The sequence below is a fragment of the Varanus komodoensis genome, unplaced genomic scaffold (assembly GCF_004798865.1).
Source record: "Varanus komodoensis strain SLA01 unplaced genomic scaffold, ASM479886v1 scaffold99, whole genome shotgun sequence".
In the NCBI taxonomy this organism is placed as follows: domain Eukaryota; kingdom Metazoa; phylum Chordata; class Lepidosauria; order Squamata; family Varanidae; genus Varanus; species Varanus komodoensis.
In genome coordinates, this window is record NW_025336676.1 from 703,197 (window position 1) to 721,701 (window position 18,505).

General features: G+C 52.2%; 1 protein-coding gene across 1 annotated transcript in view; it reads left to right on the plus strand.

Moving 5' to 3' along the window:
- The window catches only part of FBN3 (fibrillin 3), a 115,460-nt gene that overhangs the window by 78,365 nt on the left and 18,590 nt on the right, over positions 1-18,505 (plus strand). The window contains exons 36-53 of the mRNA XM_044419027.1: positions 1,085-1,246; positions 2,766-2,834; positions 2,989-3,114; positions 3,888-4,013; positions 4,733-4,882; positions 5,638-5,709; positions 7,127-7,252; positions 8,766-8,891; positions 10,281-10,406; positions 11,202-11,318; positions 11,400-11,528; positions 12,069-12,188; positions 13,956-14,081; positions 14,330-14,482; positions 15,081-15,146; positions 15,883-16,008; positions 16,649-16,768; positions 17,768-17,890. Of these exons, the coding sequence (XP_044274962.1) occupies positions 1,085-1,246; positions 2,766-2,834; positions 2,989-3,114; positions 3,888-4,013; positions 4,733-4,882; positions 5,638-5,709; positions 7,127-7,252; positions 8,766-8,891; positions 10,281-10,406; positions 11,202-11,318; positions 11,400-11,528; positions 12,069-12,188; positions 13,956-14,081; positions 14,330-14,482; positions 15,081-15,146; positions 15,883-16,008; positions 16,649-16,768; positions 17,768-17,890 (2,163 nt within the window). The remainder of the gene's footprint in view (positions 1-1,084; positions 1,247-2,765; positions 2,835-2,988; positions 3,115-3,887; positions 4,014-4,732; positions 4,883-5,637; positions 5,710-7,126; positions 7,253-8,765; positions 8,892-10,280; positions 10,407-11,201; positions 11,319-11,399; positions 11,529-12,068; positions 12,189-13,955; positions 14,082-14,329; positions 14,483-15,080; positions 15,147-15,882; positions 16,009-16,648; positions 16,769-17,767; positions 17,891-18,505) is intronic.

Genomic DNA, 18,505 nt, shown 5'->3' on the forward strand with positions numbered 1-18,505 from the left:
GAGCGATGGACTCCTTCTCCAAAAGGCTCACCACCAGTTCCCCCACCCCCAGCTGAGACTGCTTTGTTTTTCTGTGGTACTATTCTTGCTGTTGATGCTGAGGGTGTGCACGGAATCTGCTTAGGGCTGGGAATCTGTCGGATTCCCTGGGCTAGGCTCCCAGACTCCCGTGGTGAGCAGGGAAGGAGGCTGGGTGCTGGGAATAACAGCACGCCTTCTCCACATCCTGAACCCGCTCCTGATGGGGAAGGTTGCCAGTTGATCGGCTGGGGGTCTCCAAGCATTTGAGACTTCCTCTTGGCTTAGCCTGCTTTGCAGGACCAGGCTGGGCATGGGAGGGACACATTCTGAAGGAGTTTGTCCCAGCCCTAATTAATGATGATAATTTTGCTAGAATTCCAACACCCACCGGCTTGGCACAGGCAACCCCTAAGATCGGCAGCAGAGGCCCTTGTCCTTTGAGAGAGGCCAGGAAACAGAGTAGTCGGAGAAGGGCCTTCTCTGCGGTGGCACCACGACTGTGGAAGGTGCTCCCTAGAGAGGTCTGCCTGGTGCCATCATTATATGCTTTTTGGCGCCAGGTCAAGACCTTTTTATTTAGACATTTTTATTTAACCAATATTTTAAAGTTAATTAATTGTAATGGTATATTTATTTATTTATTTAATTCATTTTAACCATGTTATTTTCTACTCAGTCATGGTGTAGCCAATTTATTTATTTGTCTAGGATTGGTGGGGTTTTAATGTTTGTAAACCACCCAGAGAGCTCTCTGGGCTATTGGTGTGTGTGTGTGTGTGTGTGTGTGTGTGTGTATATACATTTGGTAACCTGCCTCCCAGGGCTGAGCATGGGCTGAACTCTTGAATCATCAGTTCTCATGTTGTTTGACCCCAGGTCTCAGAAGGTTGCCCCAGGGCTGCCCCCTCCCCAAGCCCAAGAGAAGAGACCTTGGGGAACAGAGATCTGACGGCCCTTCTCCCACGCTTGATCCTGGCCTGTATTATCGAGAGTTGTGCTTTTTCCTTTTACCTTTCTTCCTCCCTCTTTCTCCCCCACCCTTCTTTCTTATTCCCACACACAGACACCCGTGTCGGAAACTGCTTCCTCGACACCCAGGACCGGGGGGACGGTGGGATCTCCTGCAGTGCTGAGATTGGAGTGGGCGTCACCCGGGCCTCGTGCTGCTGTTCTCTGGGCCGGGCCTGGGGGAACCCCTGTGAGCTCTGCCCTCCAGCCAACACCAGTAAGGACAGAGAGTGGGCTTTGTCCCACAGCAGTGGCCTTGTTTCATGTATCTATTATAAGCAGCACTTCTCAACTGCCCTTCAGTGCTTGCTCTGCCAGAAAGGTTTCTAAGAGCAGCTTAGAAAAATGAATCATGAAACCACAGTCAAAGGGATACCACATAAAAGGAAGAGGCATGTGGAGGTAGAAGGAAAAAGCAAAGCTCAGGCACTAGGTCTTTGTTTCAAAGGTTTAGGAGGTGTAGGGAACAATGAAACAAGCTGCCTTCAGCTTGGGTCAATAGACAGGGCTCAGTTGGTCTGGACTGTGCTGAGATGCTTATTCTAGGATGCTGGAGAGCAGCATAGTCTCCCAGGGATCCTTGGAGACAAGTGTCCCGTCTCAGGGAACCATCAGCTGGAGCTCTGCATTGGAGGTGGGGGAGTGAGGAGAACCTGCAGGAGGTGTGGAAGTGGGTCAGACCTGCTGATCAAAGATTGGTCTGCTTGCCACCCAATTGCATTCCCTTTTTTTGTGCATCGGCTGGTAAACTTTCCAATCCTGTACAAGTTTACTTGGGATTAAGTCTCCTTGAACTCAGCAGGGCAGCTTTTGGAGCAGTGGTGCAAAGAACTTTGTGCTTGGAAAGAAGACCTCTGGAATGACTGTCAGTGTGAGTAATGGAGGGGAAGGGCCCTCCCAGAGCCTAGCAGAATTGCGATCTTTGGAATCCCAAGAATGCATGCCATCTGCTGACTCCCCACTCTCCAAAGAAATATTCAGTGTCATGCTGGGTATGGATGTCTTAAGGAAGGAAGGAAGAGTAAGAATCATTATAAGGATTTCATAACTAAGAATGAATGGCTGCTTGCTTTTTTCTTCCTCCTCCACACCTCTTTTCCTTTTGTGTCATGACTTATAGGAAGTGAGTCTGAGGGCAAGGAATGGTCTAATCACTGAACAGGGAGGCTTTTGTGGAAAGGGTATGGTAAAAATGCTTGAAATAAAGAAATAGCACTAAATGAGCTTGTAAATAGCACTAAAAGTCCTGGGCAGTTTTAAGCCCCGCAGATGACACCTGCAAGAGCTCTGGGCTTGGTGGAGGCACCCCTCGTCCAGTTCCTTCCATGGGGTCCACCACCACAGCCCCCTGCCCCTGCTGCACCTTTAAAGAGCTCAGGAGGTAGAAAACAAAAGAGTAGCCATGGGGCAGGCAAGTGCAAAACTACAAGGCTCAGCCTTTGGCTGCAGCAGGGGTGGGGGGAGGCATACCTAGGGACAGCCAAGGCTGAGGAACCCCGCCCACTTCTCTGGGTAGACTCACCATCTGGAGAACCAAAGCTCAGCCAGTTAGGATGAGTTTCCGTGTCCATGGTTAAAGTGAGCTGGGTTCTGCGTTCTGTCTGTCCATCTGTCTGTCTGTCTGTCTGTCTGTCTGTCTGTCTCCAGGCAGGGAATTTGCATTCATTGCATGTCTTCCAGGGACAGTCGGCCTTGGGTCCCCAATTCACATCATTAACTCACTTCTCTCTCTGCAGCCGAATACAAGACCCTGTGTCCGGGTGGGGAGGGGTTCCGTCCCAATCCCATCACGGTCATTCTGGAAGGTAAGCCACAGGGGCTCTTCTCTCGTCGAGCCACCCTTCCACCGCCCCCCACCCCCGTCTAGGTGATGGGGCTCCACAGCCTAGGCCAGCTGCAGCTCCAGGTGCGGCTTGCAAGAGCTTGCGTTCCACCTGCCGTTCTTCTCCTGGCCCATAGATATTGACGAGTGCCAGGAACTGCCCGGACTTTGCCAAGGGGGCAACTGCGTCAACACTTTTGGGAGCTTCCAGTGCGAATGCCCCCTGGGCTACTACCTGAACGAGGACACCCGCATTTGTGAAGGTACTCTGCCTCACTTTTCAGAGAGCAACCTGTGTGCTGGCAGGGAAGGGGAGGAGGCCCAGAAAGAAACTGAACAATTACTGCTAAAAATACTGTGCTGAAAATACAGAATGGGAATAGAACGAGGCACAGAAATTCCACATTCTGAATTTCTGCATTTATGATTATTATTTTAGTAGACATCTCGATGCTTAAAAGAAAAATTTCTGCCAGGAAACCTACTTAGGACCCATCATCTTTCATTTGATAATCTTGCTTCTTCCCTGTTTTGTGCAGCTTTCCCTTCATTTTCAAAACTTGAAGCATGCCTTCGAAGGCGCATTACTGGCATCATGAATCTTAAGCTGAAACATGGTGGCATTTTTTTTATTTTAGTGCTCCCCTTTTGCCTTCAGCCATGTCCAATGCTGGAATACATGCTGGAGCTGCCTCCAAAATTCAATTTGTCCTTCCGGCCAGAGGTCATTTGCTGCCCTTTGCTTTAGACTCTTGAATCATTTTGAGGTTTATTGGAGCAAAGCATTTCTGAGAAATTAGCCTTGTTATTGCAAGCTGGCTGTGAGCCTTTGGAAGCAGTGATGTTGGGCAAGAACACCCCACTGAACTCCTCAGGGCTTGCATGTGAGAAGGCAGCCTTGGCTCAGCGGGGAGAAGGGCTCAGAGAAGCCTCAGTGCCCAAGGTCACAGCAGTGCTCTGTGCCCTTCGGCTGCTGGAGATGCCCCTTAGCAGCAACGCACACCCAGCTGGTTTTCTTGTTCCTCGGCCTCTTCAGACATTGACGAGTGCTCGGCCCACATTGGGATCTGCGGCCCGGGAACCTGCTACAACACGCTGGGGAATTACACCTGCGTCTGCCCGCCGGAATATATGCAAGTCAACGGTGGAAACAACTGCATGGGTACGAAGCAGAGGAGTTGGGCACACGGGAAGGTGGGCTTTCAAAGCAGGGGAGGCGGAAGGTGTGGGTTCACGGGCACTGCCTCCCAGCACGGTTTTCCTGCCCTGGCTTTTTTCAGATCAAGGATTAGCTGGGGATGCCAGCTCAGCACAGCAAACCCTTCAAATCCCCCTTCCATCAGGCCGTTCCCCAGCAGGAGAAAACCCATGGGGTTCAGTGTGGGTGGTTCTAAGCTTAATTACAGGGGTCTAAATCCACAAGAGCAGGAAGTGATAAGAGGCCCTGAGAGGTTGCCTGTGAATTGCCACTGGGAAACACGGATTGGGGTGGTGCAGGGCCAGCCGCATGTGAGCAAAGGTGCCGATTCAGCTGAGCAATCGATCAGCTGGTGTTGCCACTGGTGAAGTTCACAAAAAGTTATTTCCCAACTTGTGCATAGAATGAACTGGTGAAAAACCAGGAAGTGAGTGTGATTGTGTGATTCACTAGTGTGTCCCACTGGGACTTGGGAGATTCCAGTCAATTCCCTCCAGGCCAGGAAGCCAGGATGACTTGGGGCCAGTCCTCGCCTGTTGGGCTAAGCCACCCTGCAGGTTGTTGTGAGAATGGAATGGAGAGGAAGGTGGGGTTGGGTTCCTCAAAAGAAGGGAAGAGGAGGGAGGGGCATGCATATTCCCCACGCTGTGCACCCGTCCACCCCGCCACTCCTTTTCATCCAGACATGAGGAAGAGCCTGTGTTACCGGAACTACAACGACACCTGCGAGAACGAGCTGTCCTTCAACATGACCAGGAAAATGTGCTGCTGCTCCTACAACATCGGCAAGGCCTGGAACAAGCCCTGCGAGCCCTGCCCCACCCCCGCCAGCCGTGAGTGGCCCCCTCCCCTGGGTGTGGGAGGCAGAGGGCTTTCGCGCGAGCCCCCAGACTTCCAGACTCTCCACGGCATAAGCTTTGCAAGAGCTGAGCTGGCCATTGCCAACAAAACATGCTTTGCTAAAGCTGAGTTGCCAACTGATTCTTGCCTGGGAGCTTGCAAGGAATACTTTCTCCTGCACCCTGCCCCAGTGGGAGACACAGACAACCCATCAGCTCAAACCAGAGTGACTTTGCTGGAGAAGGTATTTTATTTATTTATTTATTAAAACATTTTTATGCCGCCCCACGCTTTGCTAGCCAACCCACATCAAAATGGTTGCAAGAACTGGTTTTCCTACTACCTGCTATAGTGAGGAATGTAGAAAAGCCATTAAATCAGGGGTTGCAAGTTCAGGGGCTCTTTACTGAACCTGAGTTCAGACCTAAGGGCATGCATGGAGTGTTTTCTCCTCCCCTCTATGCAGCACGGGACTCAAGCCAGGCTCAAAAGCCCCAGCAGAGTGAGTGTGCCTTGGCAGACCTGAGTGGCTAGCCAACCTGTGGCTAAGTTCTTGCACAGGGTATCTATCTTTCAGCTTGCCACACAGAGAGACCCAGACAATGGTTTAGTTCAAAACGGAGCAGCTTTGCTGAACTTGAGTTGCTAGCCAGCTCACACCTGATATCTTGCAAGGAGTGATTTTTCCCCACATGCGTTCACATGAAGAACCATGGACAGGTCTTTCTTGACACCGTTTCTCTCACAGCTGAATACCAGATCCTGTGTGGAAACCAGGCCCCTGGATTCATCATCGATATCCACACTGGAAAACCAATTGGTAAGTAAACCCTGGATTCTGGTCTCTTTTACTCAACTCTTTCAAGGCTATGTCTCCTGCTTTACCCCCAGTGCTTTTCAAGCATCATGGTTATGCTATTCTTGCCAATACTGAACTCTGCAGGAAAAGAGATCAAGGCCCCACTGTAGAAGCTGAGTAAGCTTCCAGTCCTCATGGTAAAGGTAGTTCTTAATAGGAACATGGGAAGCAACTTAAATCAGAATCAGTGTATTTACATTTTTTCCCATTTCTATACCACCTAATGGGCAAAACTCTCTGGGAAGTTTACAAATATTAAATCTTTAAAAATGCAATATTGTAATATAATGTAGGAATTATTCACATACGACAGAGCTAGGCATAACATGCACGCACAGTTATTAACAATTATGTTTGTTGATTTGACTAACCTGTCAAAATTAATGTGGTTGTTAGTTTCCCTATGTCCCGTTTCACAGCTAGGTGAAAAGTGTACTTCACAGCACCCAGTAGCTGCGTGGCTGCTTTTCTTGGAGAAGCATGCTGCTTCATTCCGCTCCAGCTGTTCAAGCACAACAAAGCACAACTGTGCAGCTTCATTCATTCATGCATTCACTTCTCTAAAGCATTTCTATCCCTCTTTCCGAAAAGTTAAAAAAGGAGGAAGGACTTATTTTATTTACTTTCTTACAAGATTCTGCTTCAGATTCCAGGATGGAGATTTTGAAGTAGCAAACAATGAAATGGTCAAACAGATACAAGAATAAAATGGCATGTTTAAAACAGAATCAAGAAAAACTATGGCTGGTCAGTTCAGGAAGCGCTTTCAGGAGGTGCAGAAAACAGTGCAACTCTGCTGGCTCCTCTCCTGGCTGGTCTCCAGGGCAGGGAGCTCCACAGACGGGAACCCCAGAAGGCCCTTCTCCGGCTGGTCCCTGCTGGGCTGCAGCCCTGTGCGGTGTCCCCAGGGGCAATGCCATCCAGGACCTCGGGGGTCAGGTGGGTTGGTGAGGGAGAAGGAGCTGCCTCGAGCATCCTGGTCCCAAGTTGCTCACGGCCTGTGTGAGCCCTGAGCCTGGCCCCGGAGGAACAGACTCACAGGCTGAACGGGCCAAGCAGCCACATCCAGCTTCCAGAGCAGCCCCCACAAGAGCGGATGGCACTCATCCCGTCTTGCAGTGGCTAGCGCACGCCCTCTTGCACAAGCCGCCTTGTCCAGGGGAGACCACAGTTACAGTAAGCAAACACACCACTGAAACGCCACTGTTCCCTGCGGCAGCTGCTTTGCAGAAGTTATCCACTGTTTCAGATTGGGGGTGGGGGGTCTTGACTTTACCTGCAAGGGCAGGGTGGAGCCCCTCTGCAGGCTGCACAGGGGGTTTGCTGCAGCAGACGTGGGCTCAGCCTGTGCCAACTCTCCCCGGCATCCTCTCCGCAGACATCGACGAGTGCAGTGAGATCCCAGCCATCTGCACCAATGGCGTTTGCATCAACCAGATCGGCAGCTTCCGCTGCGAGTGCCCCATTGGCTTCAGTTACAACAACATCCTCTTGATCTGCGAAGGTAGCAATTGCGATGATGTGGAAAAGAAATTGGGGGTGGAGGCAAATGGGTGGGGGGAGGTCTCAGCCCAAGGCACCCGCCAAGCTGGCAGATGCAGCGGCAGCGCAGCTACAAGTGGAACACGGCAACAGAGGCATCCACAGTGTGGCGTATCCACGCCAGGTTTCAGCTGAACCTTAAAGGTGCTCTCCAGGGTGCTGCACCTAATCAAGTCCCCAGTGGGGGGGAGAAATTGGGGCTCCAGCCACCGTAATTCTGGCTAACCACATCCGCATCCACATCTTCTGCACATTTCTTCATCAGTATCCATGTAGCGGTCTCTTGTGCATATCTGTCATTCTCCCACCTTTTCTAGACACGACTTTTATCATGTTAATGTCCCTTGCTCATGGCTGTTTATGGGTGCTTTAGAGGACATTGTCAGCCTCCAGTTTTGCTCCTGTGTTTTAAAAGGACTTTCACCAGGCTTGGGCACAGCAGGGGGGATCTGGTATTTTGGGGAGCCCTGCCAAGGGCAAGGGCAAAACCAAGGGCAAGTCTCCCAAAGGCCCCTGGCATCACTCGGCTATGCTGCAGCACCTCCTAGAGGTTGCCTGGTGGAAAGGCAGGAAAGGGACACTGCTTTGTGCGCAAATCTGGTCTGGGGGTCTTGCCTTGAAAAGCGCTGCCTTTGCCCCTGCTGTGTCTCTCTGTCACCCATCTATTCTGCTTTTACCACCTTGCAGGATACTTTTTCCTCCCTATGGTCAGGTGGTTGGTTTATGCAGTTAAAAACTGTTTGATGAGCTAAACAGGTTTAGCTGAAAAGTTTGATAGGCATCAACTCTCCTGTTGAACGGCTCTCGGGGGTAGTTAATAAACCAGCTTACCCTGGACCTCGTAGCCCTGGGGACCTGGTCAACCCAAGATGCCTCACTTGAGATTGAAGACACTGCTAGGAAGAAATGAAACTAGCTGTGTCAAAGAGGATGTGCAGTTTATCGAATGCAATGACAGAAGAACATGAGAAAGAAAGTGTATGCGCCTCTTCTGTGTGCCATGTCAGTGCCCCAAATGGTCCAGGAGATACCCTCCAAAGTTGCCTGGCCAGAGATGTGTCAGAATGAATGCTAGCACCACTTGCCATGAATTTGGTGAGGCTCCTGTCTCCACTCCCGCGTTTCAGAGGCTGTCAGTGCACACTTCAGCTTCCAGCTTCCATGTACTGGGAGATGGAGTGGGCGCAACGTGGCTTCAGCCTCATTCTCGCAGCAGAAGCTGCTCTTCTCTATGGAATGCAGATTCCAGGCCATTCTCTCTGCTGCTCTTCCTGGACACCTGCAGACTCTGAGGCCTTGCATGGCTGCAAGAAACTCCTGGCTTCTGCAGCCTGGGGAAGGGTCTCGTCACCACATGTTGAACCTTACAGACTCCTTGCATTCTCCTGGTGCAGTCCGCCCCGGAACAGCCCCTGGGGTGCAGGGAGGCGCCTGCGCCTCTCCCCGTCTTCCCACCTCTTTCTGCTCCTCTGCAGACATCGATGAATGCAGCAGCGGAGAGAACCTTTGCCAGCGCAACGCGGATTGTCTGAACATCCCCGGCAGTTACAGGTGCGAGTGCTCCTCAGGATACAAGCTGTCGCCTCGTGGAGCATGCATCGGTAAGCTGGGAGCCGTTCCTTTGCGTCCAAGAGCCAAAGACCTTTGCCGCCCCGACTGGCAGCCTCCAGGGACGTGCGCCTTGTGGGGGCAGCTTTTCCATGTGTCCAGGGCTGTGCATGGCACAACCTCTTTGAAGGACAGGAAATCAGCAGGAAAAGGAGGATGGGGGCTGCATTCTGAGCTGGGGGTGGGGGGTGGGGCAGAAATGCCAGCGACGTCAACATGTTTGGGCTTCAGGCTTTTCCTTCCTGAGCCTTCCGAGAGAGACTGGCTGCTTAGAATGGGGAGAAAAGCAGAAGCACTGAATGGTGTAACTGGGGAAAATGAGGTGGCCTTCTGGAGAAGCACAGAGAATGTGTGCGTGCCTGAGGCTTCCCACCAGGGTTTGTGCAGTTGTTTGTAGTTGGTTGCAATGCTTTAACAGCATTCAGTGCTATTTTTCCGCCCACACCCGCTCCACTGCCACTAAGAGGGTCAAGGGAGCCAGCACTTAATTTCAACTTCCTGCTTGTGCAGCACTTGTGTTTGTGAGGCACTGCCAGTTTTGAGGGTGTGGGGGGCAAAATGAGCACTCATAAAAAGGGACAGGAGACAACCCCATTGGCTAAGGGGTCAGACTAGATGGCTCGAGGGATCCCTTCTGACTCACTCTGTTTCTGTGTTTCTGTGATAATCAGATGGGGTTCAGACAACATGATAACCACACTCATGGGTTCAGTGTGGTTGCTGTTGAACCATGAGCTGAGGCTGAGCCTGGGTTAGTGTGTCATCTGAACCCAGCTGATGCCTTTCGCTCCCGTCTCTAGGGAAACCTACACCCACCCTGGTTGCAATTTTTTATTATTTATAAGATTTTTATCCCGTCCCATTAGCCACAGGTCCCCTGCACAATATTAACACAAATACATCTCAAAGGGCTAATGGAACTGTCGGATCCCTGTTGGAAGAGAGGTTGGGTAATGTCGCATTGTGGTTGGATGTTGTAATAGTTAAAATCTTTCTTTCCTCCATCCATCCTTCAGGAAAAATGGTCCAGAAGAACTTGGTGGTTCTAGAATTCTGTGCTAAGAGAACTCATCTTCTTCCAGCCTCAGTTGCTGCACCAGTGAAATGGATACAGGGTTGCAAAGATAGAACTGCTTTGGGAAGAAAGAGCCAAAGGCATTTTAATGGTTTAGAAATGAAACCACTAAACGATGTGGTTCAGAGAAAGGGGGTGGCCTTCTGGAGGACACCCCACCACACACACACACACACACACACTTTCCTTGCTTTCCACCCTCACAAGTTTCAGATCCCAGGAGTTTTTGTGGAAGCTTTTTCTGGAAGCATCATCTCTGCCTTGCAGCTTGTCCGGGCTGTTGGCTTTTTACGTTTTCCTCTTCCAGGTCGCAACGAATGCCAGGAAATCGCCAATGCCTGCAGCCACGGCGACTGTGTTGACACCGAAGGCAGCTACATCTGCGTTTGCTTCAACGGGTTCAAGGCCACCGGAGACCTGACGATGTGTATGGGTCAGTATTCCCTGGGGTGGACGGGCGACTGGCTGCTTTTCTCTACCTGGCGTGCTGGTACAGCAGATTTTCAAACCCGAGCCAATCTGGTCTCAGTCCTGCCTCACAGACCCTGACCTAAGATGTCCAAAGACGGCTGGAGCTGGCTTACATGTTTTTGAATCAACCCTCCATGAGCCCATGCTAAGTGCACCAGTGGTCTCATTCAAAAGGACACTGTAGGATGGAGCTGGGACCCAGGGAGGGACGGGCAGGCATCTCCCGCTGCCAACACTCCCCTCCATCAGAGCTTGTTTTGGAAGATCATCTGGGCCTCCGCAGATCTCAGCCCTTTCAGAGCGATGGCAAGAAGCATTGCCTTCACTCAGAGTGAGCTTTGCCGTGTCATCGCACAGCTGAGCCCAATTGGTGGCACAGGACCTGCTGGTTCTCCCGAGGCCTTTGCAGCTTCCCACGCGTGGAGGTTTGAGGGTCTTTTATAGGACGTCATCCTCTTCCAGGACCTCCCCGGTGCTTTCCGGCCATTCTTGCTGCTTTCTATAGAGTGAGGAAGGTGCAGCATGTTTCTGGGTCCAGGCCCCAATTCACTATCAGGTGCCGTGTGTGTGAGTGTGATTCGGCTCCAGGCAGCCCCATGGTTGTGTTACGAAGCATCTAAGGACCCACAGAAAAACAGCACAGGAAAGCAAATGCTTGTGCGAGGCAGAGCAGAAGCAGCCTCCTCCTCAGTAAAGCAGCGGGTTGAATGCCCCACATAGAGAAGCCCGCAACCCTGCTTGCCTTCACCTCCCACAGACATTGATGAGTGCGACCGCCAGCCCTGCGGGAATGGGACGTGCAAGAACACCGTGGGCTCCTACAACTGTTTGTGCTTCCCTGGCTTCGAGTTGACCCACAACAACGACTGCATGGGTAAGCGGATGCAGGGGCAGGGCGGGCTGGGGCGGAGTGCCCGGGGGGGCTGCCCTCACCTCCCACCTGCTGTGCCCGCAGACGTCGATGAGTGCTCCTCGCTAGCGGGGCAGGTGTGCCGCCACGGCCAGTGCATCAACGACGTCGGCTCCTTCCGCTGCCTCTGCCGCGAAGGCTACGACCACACGCCGGACGGCAAGAACTGCATGGGTGAGGAGCGCCCCGCAGAAGGTGGCCTGGGCACCATGGCAAAGGCACCGCTGGAGGCCGCTGGCCAGGGGAAGGGGGCCACAGTCCCCCGAGAGCTTCTTGGGGTCAGGGGCTGTGCCGGGGGTGGACAGAGCGGGAGACCGTGGGGTCCAGATTCGGGTTGCAGGCTCCCTGTCTGGCACCATAAGCACGCAAGCGTCATGTGCTCGGTGCAACGGCGCAAGCTGGAGGGGCCTCACAGCGCGCGTGTCCCAACAAATCCTGAATTTACCCTTAGATCTGCCTTGGGAGTGTAGATGGACCCCAGGACAGGGTGCCAGGGGCAGGCAGAACGGGACCCTCACCCCCTTTGCCTTCTTCCTCGGGGGCTGCCACAGGCGATCCCCAGTGCGGAGGCAGCCTGTTGCCCCAGAGCTGGTGGGACTCCCCCATTTGTGAAGCTGTCCCTGGGGGCTGCTTTGCTGCCCGGTTGCTTTGATCACGCACACACACGTGCACACACCCGCCACAAGGGGCTGAGCCCACGCCTCTCTCTTGCAGACATCAACGAATGCATCAGTCTGCCCGGGACGTGTTCTCCGGGGACCTGCCAGAACTTGGAAGGCTCCTTCCGCTGCATTTGCCCGCCAGGCTACGAGGTGCAGAACGACAATTGCATTGGTGAGGGGGCACGAGTGAGCACACACACATGCACGGAGGCACCTGTGCACACGCGCCAAGCCAGGCCCTGCGTTTTTCCATGCACCTTTATTCCAAAACCTAAGCCGCTGCGGGTGGGTTTGACAGCTGCTCTGTTTACACAGTGTTTCATGGTTGTTCTTATAACCACTGCTTCAAAAGCCCTAGACAGTTTAGGACTTAGCTCTCTAATGAAGTGTCTCCTTCCATATTTACCTGCCCGCCCCCTAAGATCTTGGTTGGAGGTCCTTCTTTGGGAGATCGGGAGAGTGGCTACCCAGAGAAGGGCCTTCTCTGTGGTGGCACTGCAGCATTGGAACAACAGGTGTGCTGATGCTTTTTTCATTTTGACACTAGGCCAAAACCTTTTAATTTTCCCAATATTGTAAGATTTAATGCAGTTTTAAAATGGGTTTCATTTTTTTCTATTTGATGCTGATGGTGTGCCCTTTGATCATATTACTATCCTGAGACCCTGGTGAAAGATGGGATAGAAAAACTTTTAATCAAAAATAAATAAATAAATAAATAAATAAATAATCAGTCCGGGCAAAGCTGGGCTGAGTCCCCCGAAATCCGTTTTTGTTTGACCTTTCTGTGAAAGTCAAACAAAATAGCTGTTCAGGCCCCAGCAGTCCTTCTGCTCCAGCATCCTGTTCATCCATTGTGGATCCAGTCTCTGGCTTCTCCGGGGAAGCCGCGGGCAGCTCACTCCTGCTGATGGTCCCTGCCGAAGGGCTTCGGGAGGATACGGCTGTGGGCGGAGTGACCGGTTAGCGCCAGCTTTAATGCCTGGAACAACGTCAAGCAGCAGGATCCTGTTCGGGGGCTCGGGGGATTTCCGTAGTAGCTCCACCCCGATGCCCACCGTTGTCGGAGCAGCGTGCAACCTCCAAGATGGAGGTGGGTGTGTGAAGGGTTCCAGCGGGCTTCTGCCTGCTTTCTCATTTTTCCCAGTGTTAACTCAGTCAGTCTTGCTGCAAACATTGTACATCATCCCCGCAAAAGGCTGCTCGCACCTTCGGCATGTTCTTCCAACACATGCCTTCGCGAGTGCATTCTGCCCAAGGTACTCATAGGCTACTGCTGGTTTTCCTAAATGAATGCACTTTTGAAGGTGATTCTTCTGAATGCGTGTGGCAAGCAGTACTGCAGGGTTTGGGACAAGGGGGTCCCACTCAATTCTTCCCCAGGAGATCCCTGCATGGAACCCGGGACCTCCCGCATGCCAAGCATGGGCTCTGCCACTGAGCTGCAGCCTTTTCTCTCAAGGGAAGCTAGGTTTCCAGTCCCCATGGCTTTGAATAAAGGACTGATTTCTCTAGGAACTTAGGCAGCTGCCATACAGACGCTTCCCCAAGCTCAGGACTTTTGCACTGACTGGGAGTAGCTTTCCAGACATTCGGAGAGGGGTCTTCACTAGTCCGACCCAGGGATGCTGCAGGTCGAGCCTGGGAGCTTGTGCATGCAAAGTGAGGGCTCTGCCAGTTCCGCCTGGTTCCCCAGAATGAGGTTTCCCCCAACCAAGAGCCAAACTGGGGAGGGGAGCAGCGGAAGCTGTCAGCAGGGTAGTATATCCACTCCAGATTTCAGTCTGAACTTTTAAGGCACTGTCCTCGGTGCTGAACCCCCTTGGAAGCCAGGTTCAGGCGCATGGATTGCTCCTTTAAAGGCTAAGCTAAAGCTTACCTCACATATGCCACACTGCTGATGCCAACTGCTCCCTGGCCCTTTTGCGGCAAATTGCAGATATCAACGAATGTGAAGAAGAGCCCAACATCTGTCTCTTCGGGACCTGCACCAACACGCCCGGCTCCTTCCAGTGCATCTGCCCGCCGGGCTTTGTGCTGTCCGACAATGGCCGCCGCTGCTTTGGTGAGTAGACCCGGCCGCATCACCACGGGGGTGCCCCCTGCCATAACTGCTGTGCTGGTGCTGGGGATGACCACCCCAGCTCCACCCTTTGTGGTCACCTGGGCCAGCCGCCAGACCCTTGGTGAGCCGGGGCAGGAGGAGCCAGGCGCCCGCAGCTTGCCGGTTGTGTCCCAGTCCCTTCCTTGGGCTTCCCAAGGCATGGGGCTTGCCTTGCTCACGCACCGCCTCGCCTGCCTCTTCTCCGCCAGACACGCGCCAGAGCTTCTGCTTCACCCGCTTCGACAGCGGCAAGTGCTCCGTGCCCAAGGCATTCAACACGACCAAGGCCCGCTGCTGCTGCAGCAAGATGCCGGGGGAAGGCTGGGGCGACCCCTGTGAGCTGTGCCCGCAGGAGGGCAACGGTAGGGCCCACAGCTGCCCGTGGACTGGTTGCCCGTCCCACTGGAGGGTGGGTTGAAATCCCCTCTCGAATTGCAGTGGGACCTGCATCGAAACGTGGGGCGTTCCTACTCAGCGTTGTCGCAAGCCGGCACTATCCTTTCCTAGGCAACTCTGTTCCGTGCCTTTATTCTCCATGCTGCCCCCGTTTTCTACTCCCCCTGCCCCACCAGTGCGCCCCTGAAATCCCCGCTTTTGTTCTGTTCCTCTCTTCCCCAGTGGATGTTTCCTACATTCACAAGCCCTGGGGCTCTTGTTTCTCAGTAGACCCATTCTGGCTTGGCAGCTGTCATCCGTCAGGCCCTCTGTGATGAACTCAACAGCTTCCAAATTCCCTCCGAAATGTTAGTGGTTGGACCCTTTTTAATGGAACTTCCCTAGCATAGGAAATCCACAAATCCCTTTGGAAAGTGCCTGCTCAAAGCTGCCTTGAGGGATTTTCATGGGAAAACAGTAACAAAAATGGCTGTGTGTTAGACACACACACACACACACATGTGGGGAGGGGGGGAGAGAGGGAACAAAAAGCACTTGTGATTTTGCATGCATCTCCCTCTGTAGTTGCCTTCCAGGAGCTCTGCCCCTATGGCCACGGTGCCATTCCTGGACTGGGAGACACCAGAGAAGGTAAGATTTTCCTGCTGCACCTCCCTACCCGAGTGAAAGGAAGAGCTTGGCATCCAGGGGTGTGCTGATACTCCTGGACACTTTCTGCTTTCTCCAGAGACTGTGAGGGAAAGCTGGAGTTGAGTTAGGAACCCCTTTTCTCCCTTCACTTTGCCTCCATTGAGCTGCAAAGAGCAGGGGAAACACAGTCAAACTGTATGAGACCATTAACGGAACAGTTGTTATTTCCTATCCAAACTTGTTTACAAAGTCTTTCAACAACGTGGTGGCCATGCCATTTCATGTCTGTTTCTCACTGTTTTTCACATGGCACTTAAGGCAAGCTTGTTTTGTTTTGGTCTTGTTTCTGTCTTTTGTTTTTATTTGTTTTGAGCATGAACAATTCCTTATTTGCAAAAGTGAAAGAAGATGCTTTTTCCACTGGCACAATTGTACTATTCAACTATGTCACAGCGCTATCTAGAGGCTATGTAGTGGAAAAGCAGGAAGTAGTGGAAGGGAAACACTACACTGTGCTGGCATTTTGGCCCTGCTGAACTTTCTGGCTGATATGAAGGCTTCCCTGGAATTCAGAATCTGAGTCTAAAATATGTTTAACTTTGTTTTCTCTCTGGGTGCTTTTGGAGAGAATAAAAACACAAGTTCAACCATTTTCTGGAGGAAGTTTTTAAAAAGCAGGTCCAGAAGAGAAATCTGTGTATAATGCTGTGTCCCATCCATGGGGCTTCCCTTCTAGATGTCAATGAATGCTCAGAAAACCCAGGAATTTGCATCAACGGGGCCTGCATTAACACAGATGGGTCGTTCCGCTGCGAGTGCCCCTTTGGGTACAACCTTGACTACACGGGCGTGAATTGCGTGGGTGAGTGTGGACAGGAGTACGTCGCCAAATCATACCCTGCCATTATCATTTCCTCATTTTAAAACAGCTTGACATATATTATCAGTCTTCTCAGTTTCAATTGTGTACTTGCCTATCCACACTTAAGGCCCCATAGTACACAGCATGGCTTATTTCTGAGTAGCCCTATTTAAGACTGTACTGTTAAACATTGCTACAGTTCAGTACACCACCACCCTGGAATAATAATACAACAAAAAAGCAGGCTGAATGTGCTTTGGGACAGAGCCATCAGTTGTTTTAGTCCAACTCCTGTCCTTCCCAGGACTGACCTCAGCAAAATGCCTATTTTGCCATTTTGGAACAAAAGTCAGATGTGCTGTGCTGATTGGTTGTACCAGCTTCTATTGGCACTGATTGGCTGTGCCAGCTGTGCACCTTGCTGATTGGTGTGCTGGTTCTGCACCCTGCTAATTGGTTGCACTGCTCTCCTGCGGTCTCACTGAGTAATGCATGCATGTGCACAGATGTCCTAGACAGATTTGGGGCCCTGCTAAGAGGGAAGTTCGCTGTGCAGTGAGAGAGAGTGCCCACAACTGCAGTGCGAAAGCAGCAATGCGCTCAGCAGTGGCTGGTGTGGCTTGTCTCCCATCACAACCAGATACGGACGAGTGCTCCATCGGCAACCCATGTGGGAACGGAACCTGCACCAACGTGGTCGGCGGCTTTGAGTGTGCGTGTGATGAGGGGTTCGAACCAGGACCAATGATGACGTGCGAAGGTAACCAGCTGGCCTTGCAACAGCTTCCAAAATTTTCCACTTTTCCCCTAGGTCTTCAAATCTCTACCTGCACCGGTGCCGAGGGCATATTATTTCTGACTCAGATGACTGATCTGGGAACTGAATTGGGTCAGCCGTTTCCGAGCTAGCATCTGGCCAGCTGGCCAGGACTACAACCCCCACCACAGCTCAGCTGTCTGGGGATGATTGGGTTTGTAGTGCCACCCATCTGAGGGCACCAGCTTGGGGAAACCTGGATGGAATGAACTCTATACCTCCCGTTCTGTTAATCTGCGCTTTTTATGCCAAACTCTCCTGTTTCTGCTCACCTCTTCCTTGGCCAGCATCCCTTTCACATCTGGCTGATCATGTGCACCAGTAAAGGTTAAGCTTTTATTTTAAGCAAGCTGCAGGCGGATGCTCTGGTTTTAAAGGGAATGCAGTGGGATTCCCCTGAGCTGGCAAGTGGGCCCAGAGTGCTCCAGATGGGTCCCCAGGCTGGCTCTCCTTCAGGAAAGGGCTCCGCACTGGTTTCTCTTGGGCCCCTGCAGGTTCTGCTCCCTGAAGTACAACTTTTTCCTGCAGTCTCTGGGACAAACAGTGGAGTGTCTCCAGGAATGCCCACAGGATGAAATCCACAACCCTGGCCTTCCTTGGGGAGTACATTTCAGAATTTCCCAGCCTTGTGAAACTGGATTAAAGATCACAGAGCCAGGCCTTTCATTCCCAGCATGAGCAGCTTCCGGGACACTCAAAAACAGAGGGCAGAGGCAATAACCTCACAATGCTGTTTGCCCCCAGTTCAGTGGTAGACTGCACCAGTTGATGGAAGCTCCATTCATCCACCACAGCTAAAAAATGGCCAGTATCCCCCTGAGCAAAGGGATAAGGCTGGGCCAAGGCACTGGCTACCTCCACCCTCTTTGGGGTGGGATGGCAGGTCTCCCATCTCACCTAGCCTTTCCCTACCACAACCGCCCCACCTTCTCCACCCCACAGACATCAACGAGTGTGCCTTGAACCCGCTGCTCTGTGCCTTCCGGTGCATCAACACCCTCGGCTCCTATGACTGCACCTGCCCGTCCGGGTACACCTTGAGGGACGACCGAAGAATGTGCAAAGGTAGGAAGGGCCAGCTCACTTTGCTGGAGACATGGTGGATGGAAAAGCCTTTGGTATCTATTTCTAGGCTTACCAAAAAGGAGTGGTACTGAAGTAGTGTTTGAGCACCGCCTCCCTCACCTGCCACGAATCACCACAAACCTGGTCAGGGAGAAAGTGCCAAATGCGGGGGTCTCACAGCGAGGATGCTCTGTGGGTTGACAGCTGGGGGAGGAGTGTCTTGCTCTGGACTTCAGATGTCCACCTCAGCAGTCCTTGAAAAGTGAGGATGCTCACCTCAGGGGAAGCAGCACTGTTCCAGACTTCTAGACGCAAGAGGAACCTCCATAGGAAATGGGCACTGGGGCAAATAGACAAAAGGGTATACCAGGAGCAGGAGACCCGTTGCAGAAGGATTCTTCGCAAGGCTAAGGCTGATTACGAGCTGAGACTTGCCAAGAATATCAAGAGCAACAAAAAGGGCTTCTTTCAGCATGTAAATAGGGAGAGGAAGGGGAGACAAGTGGTGGGACCACTAAATAAGGAGGAAGGAGATCCAGTGACTGATACGAGGGAACAGGAACAGATGCTAAATGACTATTTTGCCTTTGTGTTCTCCCCAAAGCAGGACGGGGG